General features: G+C 40.8%; 1 protein-coding gene across 1 annotated transcript in view; it reads right to left on the reverse strand.

Moving 5' to 3' along the window:
• Positions 1-756: 756 nt before the first annotated feature.
• NPR3 (natriuretic peptide receptor 3) overlaps positions 757-17,406 on the reverse strand; it is a 39,446-nt gene continuing 22,796 nt past the window's right edge. Inside the window, exons 4-8 of the mRNA XM_030467427.1 lie at positions 13,892-14,027; positions 10,441-10,535; positions 5,312-5,447; positions 4,056-4,143; positions 757-1,141 (exon numbers count right to left, since the gene is read on the reverse strand). Of these exons, the coding sequence (XP_030323287.1) occupies positions 1,030-1,141; positions 4,056-4,143; positions 5,312-5,447; positions 10,441-10,535; positions 13,892-14,027 (567 nt within the window). The 3' untranslated portion in view covers positions 757-1,029. The remainder of the gene's footprint in view (positions 1,142-4,055; positions 4,144-5,311; positions 5,448-10,440; positions 10,536-13,891; positions 14,028-17,406) is intronic.

Consider the following 17,406-nt stretch of genomic DNA (forward strand, 5'->3'; position numbering starts at 1 on the left):
AAATAAAATTCTGGCATGGAATGTAATCTTTACACAAAAAACTGATCCCCTTTTAAATTGCCTCAGCTATACAAACACTTTTATATTTACAATTTTGGATGCAGTCCTGTGCTCACTGAAGTTAATGGGGTTCTGCCATTGACTTCACTGGGAACAGGATCAGACTCTACATGGACTGTATTTGCCTCTCTGAAAAGTCATGGCAGTGGAGAGAAAAGGAAAAAAAAACAACCCACATTTAAGAATGAGGAATTAGCCAGTCCTCTCCAGAGGCCAGATTATCTCTCTATATTGCACCAGGGAAACTCTTCATCCTTCAACGGAGTTATTCCTGACTCCCAGACCTTAAGAGGGAGAATTAATGCTTTTGATTGTGATACGACACATGCAAGGAAAAGAATCAGAAAATTCATGTTCCCATCTGCCTGGCTTTCTCAGTGGAGTTAATTACAACCCAGAGGAGTCAACTACACCCAAGTGACAGATCCCTCCTAGAACTAAGCTCCATATGCCAAATCTTGTATCCCCTGTAATCAATGGCAATGATTCAGTAATGCAGGACCATACCTCAAACAAACCCCCCCTTTTTTTTTCCTTTAGACAGCAAAATGAATCTGTGCTGTGAAACTATATTTGATATTTGTGAGATGCAATTAAGGAAGGAGGAGGTGGTAGGAGCTTTAAAAAAAAACAAAACCAAAACAAAACAGAACAGAATGAGGCATTCCCCATCAACTAAACCCAGATCTGCTGCCCTCAATATATACCTTAAGAAATACTGTCTTTACATATTAAGTAAATCTTATAACATCAAACTGCATCATTTTCTTTTCTCATGAGATGAAAGGCCATCTGTCACAACATGATTAGTAAATCATTCCTGAGCTTCTGAAAGAAATTAGGACAGAATTACTGCTTAAAAGAGTGACTTCTTCAAGAGCTTCTTCTTTTTACACTGATGTCTTTGGTTGTGTCCTTTACCCCACTTCTTTTTATCCCTTGGAAGAATGGGATTCTTTTTCTTCTGTTTTATGCAGCAGAAAAATGAGATCTAATGGAGTCTTCACGTAACTGCCGATGTTTTCCCATGTTACAGTCTTCCTGTCGAGTTCGTCTCTCAATAGTTATTCTGTATTTCTTTCTGCATGAAAGGGGAGGAAAAGAGTAAGAAATCCTTCTGCAGCCATAGGATAACAGGACTTCTCTTATAAAGAATGCCTGTAGGGGACAGCTGGGTTCCAGTTGAAAAATGAAATGTGGCAGAATGTGAAACCCTGGTCAAAGATTAAAGTAGTTTGCCTCACAACATTTTACCCAGGCTCAAGAATGCCTGTCAATTTCTACATGGCAGTCTCAAAGCACCAAACAAAAAATTTGCTTCTTTGAAAATTTTTGATCTAAGTGATTAGGAAGTTTTTGTGAAGTGTCTTGTGAACTGTGTCACATCACCACTTTATATTGATCAAAGCTGAATTTCCTTCCAGTATTTGGGGGGAGAAGGGGGGAGGGGGGGGAAGTTGTGGAGAAAGGGGACAGGCACTTTCTCCAGAGTTCAAACATCAGATTTTAGTCTTTTTTCTTTTTGTGTTTCTCACTGAAACTATGTATATTAACTAATCCTCCTATCTGTCTCTGAGAAAGCTACTGTTTGTTATGTCAAAGGAGGTAGTATAATGAGTTAAGAAGAGGTATGTAGAGGATAGATAAGAAGTAAATACAATTGCTCATGCATCAGACACAGTTTTTCCTGTGTGCCTTCCTCTAGGGCCTTTTGAAGAATTGTTATGTTACATAATATGTCAAACAAGCCCTCTGCCTGCCTTTCAGCTTGCCCCTTAGTACCCAAATCTCTCCCCAAAATAGCAAGAAGATTCAGATTTATATTTTATACATTTAGGTTTCCACCAAGTTTCAGGATCAACTTTTCAGAAGGGCATTAGTTCCGGTCTCACTGCATACAGTGCTGTTTGTGCAGGAATTCCAAAGAAAGCTCTGCACCACTTGCAATGTGTAGGAGTCAGAGCTAGATACGTAGTAGTGGAAGGATGATTTTCAGAACACACAGATTTGAATTTGGGTAACATGGCTCAATTGCAAGAGGAAGCCTACAAGTTCTGAACACATTCCCTAGACATTTGTGTCTGTATCAGCAGGCTCCAAAATAGCTTGAAAAATCTATGTTCTTTACTCCATTTTTGCATTTTCAAAACTGATCCTTCCACAGGCCAGAGGATGCATGGTAGTTGCTCACTCATGAGGACACATTCATGTTTTAGAACTGTAGCTCCTTTCAAACCTAGGTATTTAGAATTACTTTCCAAATCTTTAAACAGTTTGTATGCACACTCACAGCTATGTTTATGCTCTTCTATGGTAATCCACAATGAGATGTAATCAGAAGGTACGGATACAGTTTGAAAGACAGAGAAGCTGCAGTTACAAATTACTTCCAGGTACACAATTCCTAGATCGGCATTGTCTGAAAATCTGACCCATACATTCTACTGCATAGTTTCCTATATTTATTCTAACAGTGGAATTAGAGATTTGTTCTTATTCCTTCTTCTATTGGGTGCAACCAGATGGTGAATTTATTCACATGTCTTTAGAAGTCTCTAAGGTGCACACCTACCTGACAAGAGTACTCATGGCTTTCTCACTCAATGGAGAGAAACTGTAATTTCTAGGAGGCATCTTTCCGACCTGCTTTATCTTGTACATGAAGATGACATGAACTACACACAAAAAAGTGCTACTTTCTCCCCTTTGGCCATCAGCAAAAAGACAGGGTTTTGAGCTCAGGTGTGTACATCTACTTTTACAGACACTCACCTTTGCTCACATGAATTTCCAATCAAAATCTTTGTGTCTGATGACTAAAAGTTTAAGTCCTGTTCCTATAGTGATATTACTTTTACACCAGCACAGGACAGATCTTTTGCTTCATTTCTTGGCTTCACATACCAAATCCCTCTCAGTATCAGCAATGCTAAAAGACACACCTTAAAATTATCATCTCAGATTTAGAATGTTTTAAAGATGCAAGAACCTCTGATAACTTTACTACAGAGACAGACTTGTATTTTCCTTCATTTGTCTTTTGAAGACAGTCTTTCATCACTCTCAGCTAACTGATCTTGTCTCAAACCGAAATGACATACTATATAAGCACTAAACACATGCTAGAATACAATCACCCTGCAGAATTTCTGTTTTAAGTACTTGATGAATAATCCTGGTTCCAGGGTCTTTTGAAAACCTGGAAATGTGCTGGTGAACCAAAGCACTTTTTGTTCCATTTTGCAATTTTGTTAGTTTCTCTTTACAACCAGATATTTTTATTGGGTAAAATTATTTCATTCTTATATTCCACTTTCCTAGCTGCCTTTTATCTTCCATGCTAGATGGAACAGATCTGTTATCTTCCAACAGATAAATTACATATATGTAAGATGCTGAACATGTATAACTAATTTATTCTGTCAGTGTCACATCAACACTCAGTACTTTAGATTTGCTGTCTAGCAGTGCAAGAATTATTTTACTTCACAGGAATACAAACCAGATCACCTTGCACTGACCTCAGCCTAGTAAGTGAAATGCATGGCTTTGAATCCAACTGCTAACTTGGACTGAAACAGACATCTCTTTCTAGCTCAATTTCACACAACACTCAAAAACTAAGCATGGTACCAGGCAAGTGATAGAAATCTCTTGCATGATCACAGCCTTCAATTGTGCAGGCACAGAGTACCAAACAAAGAGGCTTTCAAAGCCAAAACACTTTACTGAAGCAATTGTAAATGACTGGAACTTACTGAAATTATTTCCGTGAGTAAAGTTACTCAGAGATGTAATCGGTTTCAGGATGAGTCCCTGAGTCAGTAAAATGATTTGGTTATACACAAAAGCACAATCAAATGTGTTCACTGTCTTTGGTGAGAATGCTAGCATAGGTTATTATGGTGCCTCTCTGTCTCCCATCCAGGATGTTCTGCCAGGAGCTGAGAGATTTGGATGATGATTTTACAAGATTTTCAATTAATTGGACTAACCTGAAAAAGTAAAAAGCCATTAATAATCCTGCTCCAAGCAAGGCGCCCACAACTATTCCTGTAACTGCTGATTCTCCTAGACCACCTGCTTGAAAAGGGGAAAAATAAACAATCAGAGTTCACATTGAGAACTATTTGAATTCACAAATTGGAAAATACGCACAACTAGGAAATTAATAACCAACATCAGGTAATAACTAAAGCCTTTTCGAGCTCAGGATATCATAGGAACCTCATCTTTAGTTCCAGTTTCTGAATATTTATTTTCTGTGCTTGCTTTCCATTTTATTAAACAAGCCCCCAAGATGAACGTCAGATGAAGATACAATTCCAGAGATATGATCCACAGGAATGCTGTTACAAAGCTGGTTTGCACAGCTTGGTCTGAATCATAGCACATACTGGAATTACAGTGAAATTACACTGCTCCCTCCTTTTTATTTATCCTTGAGAAAGGGGACTTTGCCAGTACATTAGGATGTGTGGAAGAAGATGCATTGCTACACCATGCTGAGCATAGAGGGGATGGCCTGAAAACCATCTCCACAGCATGTGTATACACACAGATTTTTCAGAGATTGCAGAATTATCAGGCTGCAAATACCTTTTCACTGCTGGACTAGTAATTTGTTTCCTGCAAACAGCTAAGCCCACCTTTTGTCAGTGAGGCACCTTTATCTTCCTACCCTTACCTCCTTGCAAAGTCCTACTCACTACAACATGGTCTGCCAAGTCAGTACATGGGAAAACAAGAACACTTTCTCTGTGGAAGGTAGTTCAAAACTTCTGGATTCCCAGGTGTTGCCACATTCATCTGACTTAACTTCTCAGCCTACCAGGCCCCTCACAGTGCCTTCTCACAGCAATGGAAATCTTTATGCTTTGGGAGATAACTGGTCCCATCAGCAGTGACCTCCTGAGCGGCTAATTAACAATCTGATTATTCTCTGTTTGGGGTTTCAGTTATTTCCTTCTTTCTGGCTGAATGAGATTTTATCTTTTAGCCTCTGGAAAGCCCTGAAACTTCCAGGACCCGAGGCTGTGCATCATGATTACTGTCATCTTCAGGGAAATGAATCAGACCAAGTACTACCCACCAGGGCTGCCAGACCTTAACTTCCCAAACAGTCAGCAGAGAGTCATGATGCTGCAGTTGGGCAACTGTGCTATGCAATTTAATATGACCCGTTATGTTGCATCACTACATAGATTCCTCTCTGAGAGCCTGGGCAGAAGCATTAAGTCCCTAAACTTACATGATTTACACGGTGTATTATTTGAGTGCTCTGAAACTCGGCTTTCATCGAGTCGCAGCCTGCCATGATTCCAAGGATATTTCACATTTGATCGGACTTCAAAACGCCCCTGCTTTCCATAGTAATCCCCGATCACCTATGAAAAAAAAAATAATAAAAAAAAAAGGAATGAAAAGATTTTCCTATCAGCTTAGGAGAGCAAAATAAACAGGACAGTGGCAGCACTCATTTGGGTTCCTGTGACTGGATGCTGAATCACAGAGAATAGGGCTGGAGAGGTCTGTGGGAGGTTATGTAGTGCATGCCCTGCCCCTGGGAGGATCAGCTGAACAAAAGCATTCTTGACAGACCTTATCTAACATGGTCTTAAGAGCCTCCAAAGGTGGAGTCTCTACATAGTTTCTGTAGGCAATTATTCTGGAACTTAGTTGTCCCTAACATGTAACCTAAATCTCCCTTGTTGCAATTATCCATCATTACCTATCTAACTTCCCAAGGACACAGAGACTCCTCCTTTCTAAAAAATCACTTTACATATTCACAGGCTTTTATCAGGTCTTTTCTTAGGCTTCTCTTTTATATAAACCCAGTTCACAGAATCTTTTTTAACCCTCTGAATATTCCTACTGCTCTCTCAGGGCTTTCTTCAGTAGATCCATAATAGGTGGAGTGCTCAGGATTCGCACCCAGACAAGTTAAAGTATCATCTCCAGAACCTTGTGCACCGAGGCTCCCAACTACACACTTCAGGCTGGAACTTTCTGAAAGAAAATTTGCAAAAATCTGGAGGTACTTGATCATGGTCGGTGAAAGTCTTAAATCTGAAGAACTACAACAGAGCCTATCATTCTCCAACTTGTATTTCTGATGCTGTTGACATTTACACAGAAAGGTCCTGGTAGCATAGACTATTATTTCAGACCAATTCATCAAGATACTTTAGAATTTCAATCTTTAAACAATAAATAAATAAATACAGGCTTTATTCAAGACAACATATGTTGGATCAACTGTGAAGTCATAGCACTAACCTGAAAACATTAAAAAAAACAAACAAAAAACTATGCAAAGAAATAAAGGCCAAAAGGCCATCTTGACACTGAAGTAGTCAGCAGCAATGGCATAAGTCCACTAAAAGACATACTTGCCCTAACATACATAAAAAACACATATTAATACATTGGGTTTAGACTTCAAGCCACTGATGGCACATTTAAACCTTTTACCTGAATTTTATGTTGAAGGGAGTTAAAAAGTAGTATTTGCCATAGTTAGATACACACAGGTAGATTTTATACTAAATAAAGGAGCTGATTTCTCTCCCAGTTTTTCTGGGAGATAAATCCTTAGAAGAAAGACTTTTTGCAACATTTGTTCAAAAATAAAGGAGAATTCAGTGAAAAGGGACAAAAAAACCAGGAGAGGTAAAAAATAACAGAGAACATCTGCAGGCAGCAGACTATTCATTAGCAGATTGTTCTCTTGATCAAAAACAGGAGCAGGAGAGTCCTCTGCCAGCAGGACTTTCTAAATATAAAAGCATGCAGAAAGGCTTCAGAAGACCAAATAATTATAAGCAGTGCCCAAACAGATTCAAATCAGTAGTTGGATGTGGATTTTTGAAAAGTGGAATAAACTTCAAGGGAGCAAGCAAGGAAGTCTCTGTTCTTCAGTGTTTCCACATGAAAAACTATTGCCTGTTACAGCATGAGCTTTCGTCATTTGTAAACTACAGGGCTCCACACAAGGCTAAGAAACCTTCCTGCCTGTAAGAGACCAGAGACCAGATTAGGTAATCTGGTGTTTTCTTCTAGCTTTAAATTCTGTGAATGGACCTGAAAAAACAGCTCTGACTAGACCAGTTGCTCAAAACCCCATCCAACCTGTCCTTGAACATTTCCATTGATGTGGCATCCACAGCTTCTCTGGGCAACTTGTGCCAGTGTCTCACCACTTTCTCACTAAAGGATTTCTTCCTTATACCTAGACAAAATTTACTCTCCTTCAGCTACAAATCATTACCCCTTGTCATATTACTACACACCCTCATCTTTGTTGTAAGCCTCCTTTTTATACTGAAAGGATGCTATAAGGTCTCCCTAGAGCCTTCTCTTCTCCAGGCTGAACAACCCCAACTCTCAGCCTGTGCTCGCAGGAGAGGTGCTCCAGCCCTCTGATCATCTTTGGGGCCCTCCTCTTGGCTCACTCCAAAAGATCCATGGCCTTCCTGTGCTGGGGGCTCCAGAATTGGACACACTACTCCAGGTGGAGTTTCATGAGAGAAGAGCAGAGGGGAACCATTACTTCTCTCTCTCTGCTGGCCATGCTTCTTCTGATGCGGTCCAGGATACAGTTGGCTTCTGGGCTGCAAACACACATTTCTGGCTCATATTAAGCTTGTCATCAAACAACACCCCCAAATCCTTCTCTTCAGGGCTTTTCTCAATACATTCTACGGCTAAGTTGCAATTGTACTTGGCATTGCCCTGACCCAGGCGTGGGACCTTGCACTTTATTTTGTTGAACTTCATTAGGTTGGCATGGGCCCACCTCTCAAGCTTGCCAAAGTCCCTCTGGATGGCCTCGGTTCCCTGCAGTGTGTTAACCACATCACACAGCTTGGTGTCATCAGCACACTTGCTGAGGGTGCACTCAATCCCAAGTCTCCAACAAGGGTCTACAGACCCTTGAGAAACACCACTCATCACTGGTCTCAATTTGGACATAAAGCTATTTGACCACAGCATCTTCAAGCATGACCACCTAGGTGGTACATACATCAAATTCATATGTTCCTAATTTAGAGACAAGGATATAATGCAGGACAGTGTTGAATGCTTTGCTCAAGTCTAGGTAGATTACATAAATTGCTCTCCCCTTGTCCATCAATGCTGTAACGCCATCATAAAATGCCACCAAATTTGGCACATATGATTTGCCCTTGGTGAAGCCATGCTGGTTGTCAGCAATCACTTCTGATTTTCCATGTACCTGGGGCAGAGACACCAGGAGAATCTGATCCACGATCTTGCCAGGCACAGAGATGAGACTGACTGATCTGTGGTTCCCTAGGTCTTCCTTTTTTCCCCTTATGAAAACAGGAGTTACGTTTCCCCTTTTACCAGTCAGTGGGAACTTCACCAGACAGCCATGACTTTTAAAATTTTATGGAAATCAGCTTTACAACTTCATCTGCCAGCTCTCTCAGGAGGATCTTTTCAGGTCCCCTGGGCTTCTGCCCTTTTAACAGTCTCCAACCTGCTCTGCTTCTACAGTGGGCAGATCTTCTTTCTTGCAGTCCTCACCTTTGCCTTCTGTAGCTTGGGTGGTATGGCCAGAGCCCTTCCAGTGAAGACTGCAGCAAAGAAGTCATTGAACACCCCACCTGACCAGGTCTCCTGTTTTCTGCTGGAGAATGCCCATATTTTCCTGAGTCTTTCTTTTTTCACTGATGTACCTGTGGAAGCTTTTCTTGCTACCCTTGATGTCCCTGTCCAGATTTAATTCTATCAGGGCTTTACCTTTCCTAACCTGATGCTTTGGCTGCTCAGACTACATCTTTGTCTATGTTAGGCACCAAGCATCAATGCCAAGCACCAATTTCGAGCATCAAGCAGGGGGGCTGGAATTAGATTATCTTGTAGGTCCCTTCCAACCTTAATCCTAACCAATGATGCATTCTATGATTTGTATTCCTCCCAGGCTGCCTGTCATTGCTTCCACCTTTTGTAGACTCTTTTTACATCTAAGAGTTTCCAGGAGCTTTTTGTTCATTCAAGCAGGCCTCTTTACCTGCCTTCCTCTTTGTTGGAATCCATTGCTCCTTGGATGATGGCTTGGAGATGATCACTGAATATTGATCAGCCCTCCACTTCGGCTTCACTCTTCTGCAGGATATTATCCTAAAGAACCCTACCAAGCAGATCCCTGAATAAGTCAAAGTATGCTCTCCTGAAGTCCAGGGTTGTGAGCTTGCTGCACACCCTCCTTATTTCTCTTAGGATCCTAAATTCCACCATTTCTGGTTGCTGGAACCAAGGCTGCCCTTAAGCTTCACATTCTCCACCATCCTATCCTTGTTGATGAGAACAAAGCCTTTTGAGCATACCACCTTTTCTTGTTGCTTCCCCTGCTACTTGGAGAGGGAAACTGTTGCCAACACATTCCAGGAACCTCCTGGATTTCTGGTGCCTTACAGTGTTGTCTGTCCAAAAGATATCAGGGTGACTGAAGTCTCTCATGAGGAGCAGCTTTGTGAATGCAAAGCTGCTCTGATCTGTCTATAAAGAGTCTCATCTGCCAACCCCTCTAGCCAACCCCTACTATGACATTATCTGCTCTGGTCTTCCCTTTAATCCTGACCTATGAGATCCTCATCCATCCGCAGGCAGAGCTACCGGCACCATGGCTGGTCACTGATGTAGAGGGTGACACCCTCTCGTCCCCTACCTGTCCTTCCTAAAGAGCTTGTATCCACCTATTCCCATGCTCCAGTCACAGAAGTCACCAATCAGTAATCTGATGATGCCAACAACATCATAGCATCCAGTGGAATTTCCCATGTGGTGTACATGGAGCCTGTTTAAAATGTCTCTTAAACACCAAAAATAAAACACTCAGGTTTTACTGGCTAAAAAACAATGTGAGGCAAGGTCTGTACTCCTGCATGTGGTTGGACACAGGATAAGATTAAAATACCTGTACTCACTGTTTTTATCCATCAGGGTAATTTTGGCGCCCCTATCACTCCAAGATTAATCTCTCCTCTCACCAATGCATGAAGGGTGTTGCTCATTTTAAACAATGATTTTTCGTATTCATAATTTATCAGTGCTTAGCTAGCTTGTGAGGTTTTACCCACTAACTTTTAAAAACACTAGAATCGTGTGAGGAGCAATGTATTGTAAAAGAAAAGAAGTCAAGAAAATGAAAAAAAAACCCCACTAAGATAATTACTTCAAGATAATTCTTCTACAGAAAGGATTTGGTCTCTATTGGTTTGATAAAGCACTACCACTTTAATGTGTATTTTAAATAAATAGATGACCACCAATTACACAGACGGTACCATGTTACATTACACTGGCTAACCCATCAGTAAGGAACTGCAGTAGTGTTTATTTCCTTACCTCCTGAGTACCTGCCTCTGGGTCTGTCATTCCAATCACAGAGAAATCCCCATATCTGTCTCCATTGGCATCAATGGACACCTGTCCTGCAATGCCTAAAGAATGGTACATTAGGAATTAGAAAATCAGTTAGTAACAATGCTGAGCTTTTCCAAGGAAAACAAAACAAGAAAACAAGGGACAGGTTTTTACAGACTGATATGACAGGAAATCTCATCAGTCTCCCAGCATTTTTGCTGGCATTTCAAAAGATATTGTAATTTCATCTCAGTGTCTGCATTCCTGAATTCTTAACATTTCTCCCTTTTAAATATTAAATGTGTGAGACTGTTTAGGGAACAGATGAGAAAAATCTAAGCCAAAAGCCAGCATGCAAGAATAAAACACAAATATATTTAATGTGAATTTTTTACCAAGAGCGCAGCCCTGCAATACCTGATGATGCTTCCATAAGAAGGGCTCTGTTTAGAGGCTGCAAAGGACATCAGGACAGAGCCCTTATACCCTGCAGGGGTGGGTGCATCCATACTGTCAGTCCAGTGTTGTTTTCCATCTGGTGGAATACTGGAGGAGGCATTAACAAAGGGCACAAGGGCACCACATATTCTTAGTCCCTCATTCATTTATACAGAATTAAATGCATTACATGGTGCTGTTTGCTTTATGCTTTTAGACTCCTATTTCACTTCCCTCCAAGTTATAGGAAACTTCACAGAAAATGGGAATCAGACTCCTAGGATAACAAGGTTTGACATGTTGGTAGTTCAAAGGAGATGATTATACCCCTCTCTTCTACATGTGTGAGACCCCAACGGGAGTTTTGCATCCAGCCCCATAATCCTCAGTACAGGAAAGACCCTCTTTAAGTAGGTCCAGAGGATGGCCACAAAAATTACCAGAGGGGTGGAACACCTCTCCTATGAGGAAAGTCTGAGAGAGTTGGGATTGTTCAGCCTGGAGAAGAAAGGGCTCCAAGGAGACCTTATTAAGACCTTTCAGTACTCAAATGCCTCTAAAAAAGATGGGAACAATTTTTTTAGCAGGGCCTGAAGCAACAGAACAAGGTGTCATGGTTTTAAACTAAAAGAGGGTACATTTAGACTAGAGATAAGCCAGACACTTTTTGCAATGAGGGTGGTGAAACACTAGGATATGTTGCCCAAAGAGGTGGCAGATGTCCCACTCATGGAAACATTCAAGGTCAGACTGGATGGGACTCTGAGCAACCATATCTAGTTGAAGATGTCCCTGCTCACTGCGGGGGAAGTTTGGACTAGATGAGCTTTAAAGGTCCCTTCCCAACTAAATCATTTCCTGCAATGTTCTTCCTAAAGAAATACATTTAGGAAATTTTGAAACAACCTTTGTGAATAACTGCATTTGGATGAAGATGAAAGGATTTAATCCGGACTCTCCTTTTGTTCTATTATATTAGATACCTACATAAAGAAAAATTTATTGCTTTTTCAGAGGAAATGCCAATGAGCAGAAAATATTCTCCACAAAATGTGTCCTGCAGTCATACCAAGGTGTTTCTAGCAACCATGCAGTAAAAAATCATCCATGTAATAACCTCAGGCTTATCCTTTCCTGAGCTCACGATGCTGCCCATGTAGCTGTGGCTGGCAGGCTGTGAACACTGCAGTAAACAGCACACACAGCCCGCTGGTGTTCTGATGGGACATTTGTTCAGAGCAGGCTGTAAAATGAAGTGTCAGGGCCATTAGATATCGAGATGTCAGCAGTTACATTAATGTCACTAACGAAACTGAAGTTCTCATAAAGTTTAAGTTTCTGCAAAGGTTTAAATGACTTGTAAAACTTCGGTCCAGGTGAGTGTATGCATGGACCTTACTCTGCAATGCTGTATCCACTTCAGAGAGGGGCTCACAGGCAGAATAAAGGGACGTGATTTTTCTAAAAGGAATGGCTTGAAAGGCACGAAGTTAAAGACCTCTTACAGAATCATGTTTATCCTTGTAAACTGAGCCCTGCAAAGTAATGCCACAAGGAGGAGATGACCCATGATTTACATGGCATTTTGACCTTTTTGACAGTACCCTTACAGCTCAACTTAGCAGCCACATCTTCAGAATAGCTGTGACAGGTCATCCAGCAACAACAAAGTGTTTTTTACAAGTATGGAAAGAGAATATTTATTCCTCCTGACCGGTTTTACAAGAAAGGTGTGAGAACCAAGGGTGTAATCTACATGGAGCAGTAACACAGTACCAGTAACAGACTATCAGGGGCACACCAGCTGGTGACTTCCTGGAGCAGAGAAGTAGGAGTACAGAAAACACAAGCAGGCTGTGCTGTGACATCAGTTCATACATGGGGTAACCATACAGGCAAATCCTTAACTCCCCTCTGCTAAACCAGTGTATTTCAGGAAGCCACAGATGTGAAGGGAGGTAGTGGGACATCAAACACACAATCTCCAGCTGGTGCAGAGCTCTTTGTGGAATGACTGCAACCAGCATAATTTAAAGAAACTCCTGTTAAGTTGCTCTGAGGACCCTTTTGTCTTGTGTTCTAGCCACAGTAGAGGAGAGGAGAGAGGAGAGAAAAGAGGGGAGAGAGGAGACAAGAGAGAGGAGAGAAATTTGGAGCTGCTATCTTTCTGACCTTCCTCCACTACATCTAGTGTGTTCTGAGAGCAGACAACCTGTCCATTGATGTTTTTCCTACACAAATTAATCATTCACTTCTTATCCAGGGGAAATGTTTCCTTCTCTAAGACACCTCCATAGATAAAACTTGATGATCCTACACCAAAAGATCGGAGTATTAGAGGAAGTAAATGGGAGGTAAATGTTATAGAGATGGATGGGAATATCCTAATAGACAACAGATGAATCAAATAATCTTTGGTTTCTTTATTACAATTACCTGGCAAAAGCACTATAGGATTAGGCATAGAAAGACACAGTGCTTTTTAACTGCTACCTCAGAGAGAACATGCATAGGTCCTGCGAAGGCTTGGGGGGTAAATCCTCCCAGGGCCCAAAGAAGCCCTGTCAAGAAAAAAAACCCAAAACCAACCTAAAAACCTGGCACCTGCTTGCTTCTATCCATTCCCAGGCTTTTAAGATAAAAAAGTCAAATGGAAAAAATGAGGCAAGCTCAGAGCTAGTAGATGCACATGAGTAAAGCAAGCAGCTGTAATCTTTTCAAAAACAAAGGAGCCTGAGAAAATTACTGCTATTTCTTCACAACATTAGAGAGGGTCATTAAATTTTTAGGAGTTTTCTGAGCTGAATAAGACCTTAAGGGTTGGTACAAAAAAAAAATACTGGTGAGGTATGTTAGCCAACCTGAAGTTTTATACAGTTTCAAATTATTATTTTCCTCTCATTTAACAGTGGAATAGGCACAGGTCTTTGCTCTGCTCACAACAAAGATCAATTTTTTTTGACTTTGCAAGCTGGAATTCCATATTAACTCTTACCTTCATATGTTCTGTTCCGTGTTTGCTGAACAATTTTTTCCCCATCTCTCTTAGTGAAACCAAACTTCAGGACTTCCTGTAAAGCTAGAGCATAAAGAAGAATAGCATCATGGAATCCTTCCACAAACATGTTCACCTAAAAAAAAAAGGGAAAAAAAAAAGCAATGGCATTTGATGTACAGAAAACATTTATTTCACACGGAATTGATTATCTAGAGAGGATTTCCAAAGTAACCAAAATTATTAATTATAGGGTATTTTCTTAACTGCTGGAACACAAAGAAATATGTCTAAAAATACACAGGGGGAAAACAGCAACTTTGGACCCATTTTTAAAAGCAGCTGACTACAATTACTATTATGAACATTCCAATCACACTTCAATGTTGTGTCTGAATATCTCTGGAGATAGAGGAGAAATTTGCAGACCACAGTTCCCATGCCTAGATGTACTAATTCTGCAGCTGATCATGTGAGACTCTGTAAGGTGCTGAGCACCCTCATCCCACAGCATCAAGTACAACCTCCTCATCCTGTGCAGAGGACTTAGCACCTCTCAGGACTGAGAAGTATGTTGTGCCATGATTTTTTTTGGAGAGCACAACTGGTGGGTTTGCTTGTTTAATGATTACCACTTGTAATTCTGGCCCTTGTTCAGATGAGCATCTCTCTGCTAGCAAATGAGCTGTGGAGGAAACTACTTACCCTCTACAGTAATGTGTTCTCTGGAACTGCTAGGAGAAAGTTCCTGCCCTTTACATTTTTTTTCAGTAAGGGACATGAAATGAATGAAATGTTGCTTTCTATAAAAGAAAACTGCTGCCAACCAGCTCAGCCTCTAAGTCTACACAGGCAACCTACAGCTTTTGGTCTACATAACAGCAATATCAGCAGTTAAAAGCAGAGTGCTGCAGAAACATTACAGGTTTGTTCACAGAAGCCTAGTGTGGTCAGTGATGAAGCAGTAATTATTTTAGCAGCTGAGATCAGGTGGATACCCATTAGCACAAGCTGACATCCATGGCTCAACCAGCTCAGGTATTCCTCTTCTTTAAGCAGCAACTCACATCTCAGTAGTGCAATACACCCCAGCCTGATGCACAATCCTTCAGAACTAATTATTTTTTCAGCTGCAAAAAAGATGTTTCCATTCACTCACAGTTTCATTACAATGGAAACTTTCCTGACACCTGGGGTCTCCTTTTGCAAGTTCAAATGAACAACACACGTCTACAAATATTCTCTTGAATATAAAAATGTTTAGCTCACCTCCCACTTCACTGTAAATAATTTAAGGTGCTGGTAAATCAATTGCTACTCTAAAACTCTCAGAGTTTTAGACAGATACTAGAAATTATAAAGTATAAAAACATGAGGCCAGAAAAGTAAGTAACTGCTCCATAGCTAAAAAGTATTACCTAACTGGCTGAGCCAGTCCAAGCCCCTAGTAATGTAATTACATGAAAGACATTGCTTCACTCTTAAACCAGTTGCTAACAGTAAGGAGGAATTATGGAATTAGTTACTGATAACACAAGTTCGCATTGTGCTGACATTTACAAATGGACTTTTAGATAACTCCAACCTACGTTTTCATTACTAAAATGCACCACCAGTTTAGAGCCCACAGTGTTACAGAAGGCACAAAACAGCTCAGCTCAAACTAACTACAAGGCAGCTGCAGTTGTTTTGACCTAAGGAGAAAGCATGAAACAAAAGGTGAAAGTCAGGCATTTGGTAGAATAACAAGAGCTGATGAACAGAGTACACACCAGGACAGGCTTTGCCAGTAGGAGGTATTATTTTTCAGAACTGAAAAAAAAACCAAAACCAAACCAAGAAACCACAAAGCCTGACAACTGTTTATGTGCCAACATTAGAGTCCAAGTGGCCCATGGATGGTCAAACATGGGCTTTCGTAATGTGACTTTCATTCTCTCATGAGAGGAATGAGTCTCTCTAGTTGCTTTACTTCCCTACTGGCCGATTTACAGCTTGTGGTTGACATCCATTTCAAGGAAACCTATTTGTCACTTCCTTTGTCCATGGCAAAGACCTCTCGGTGTAACACTGCAACTTTCAAAATCCATTTTGGCAGCTAATGTGCTCAATCTGAAATCTCCCCATGCCACCTGTCTGAAATTCCTTCTGCTGACACTTCAGACTTACCTGATAATCTCTTTGCAAACTCAAAAGGCAATGTGGGAAGTTACCGCCACAGTCCCTAACCTTGACTCCTGGCCAAAAGCCTTGGCATTGCATACAAAAAAATCACATTTGAAAATCATCAGATCACCTGTGCCACCCCTCAGATCCTCAGGCAAAACACTCAGCATTTTATCTTACATTGTCAGGGAAGGTGAAGCTGCTGGTAATTTATGCCATTTAAAATCTTCTGAAAGAGTATTTACTGATAGTAGGTGGGACTGCTCCTGTATTCCCAAGACAAGCCACGCATCGGGCACACAAGATACTTCTCACACTATTCCAGTAACATTCAACCACAAGTTCTTGAAACGGGTGCCATGAAGGGCCTAAAGTTTTCCTACAGATCATCCTGCTTCATCATGTAGAAGCTGCCATGATCCTACACAGGGAATGGGTTACATGATATGCAGGACTGCTCTAACCTAGAAAAAAGACAACATCAGAGATAGGAGGAATATTACAGTGTGAAGTAAAGGCTGCAGATATTGTTCCTTTGTTCCATTTTCCCTGTGCAGAGCTCACTTAGGTTCATTTTGCAGTCCTGTTGCCACTGAGTAGAAAGAGTGAGAAACTTGTTCCATCTGATGCCACTCCTGACTTACTAGAACAATGTCCCAAGCTGCATAGTCCTACAACTTTCCTTATGGACAACATTAACCCTGTTAATGACATCTCATGGGTATGAAGGATTTTCTTGCTTTCTTTTTTTATTATTATTTCAATAGAAGTTCTGTTCTACATTCAGCCCTATCAGAAATGACGAAACAGAATGACACCAATTTTTCCTCAATAATTTTTACACTTTTTGGTTTGTGTTTATCTGAATTTTGAAATACCTGACAGTAAGAATAAATAATACTTTAAAAACCCTCCATCCTTCCTTTGCTGCAGGAAAAGGGTTTAAAAGGGTTAGAGAAAATATATGTTCCATGAACGTGTCTAATACGGACCAGAGCAATTGTCAACATGTCTTCACAGGTTGCCTGAAGGTCTCCATGGTAATTAATAATGTGTGCTTCAACATTAGTCAGCCCTCAGGACAAAAGTAAACAGATTATAAAAGCCACTGAGATCCACTAATCTTTTGGGTAATTAGCAGTTCTTTTAGTTGAGCTCTATTGAAAAGCAGATATTTCTGATGGCAGTGCTTTCCTTTTGACTTACGCTGTTTTTTGAATTACAGGTGTGAGCAGAGCTCCAAATTTTGTGATCATAATTTGCACACCAGCTCTACTAAAACACTACTGTCCCTGAACCACCCACCCCAATGTGTTTCATCAGCAGTGTGTGTGACAGCAGAGAAGATG

This window comes from Calypte anna, chromosome Z (assembly GCF_003957555.1).
Source record: "Calypte anna isolate BGI_N300 chromosome Z, bCalAnn1_v1.p, whole genome shotgun sequence".
NCBI classification, from domain to species: domain Eukaryota; kingdom Metazoa; phylum Chordata; class Aves; order Apodiformes; family Trochilidae; genus Calypte; species Calypte anna.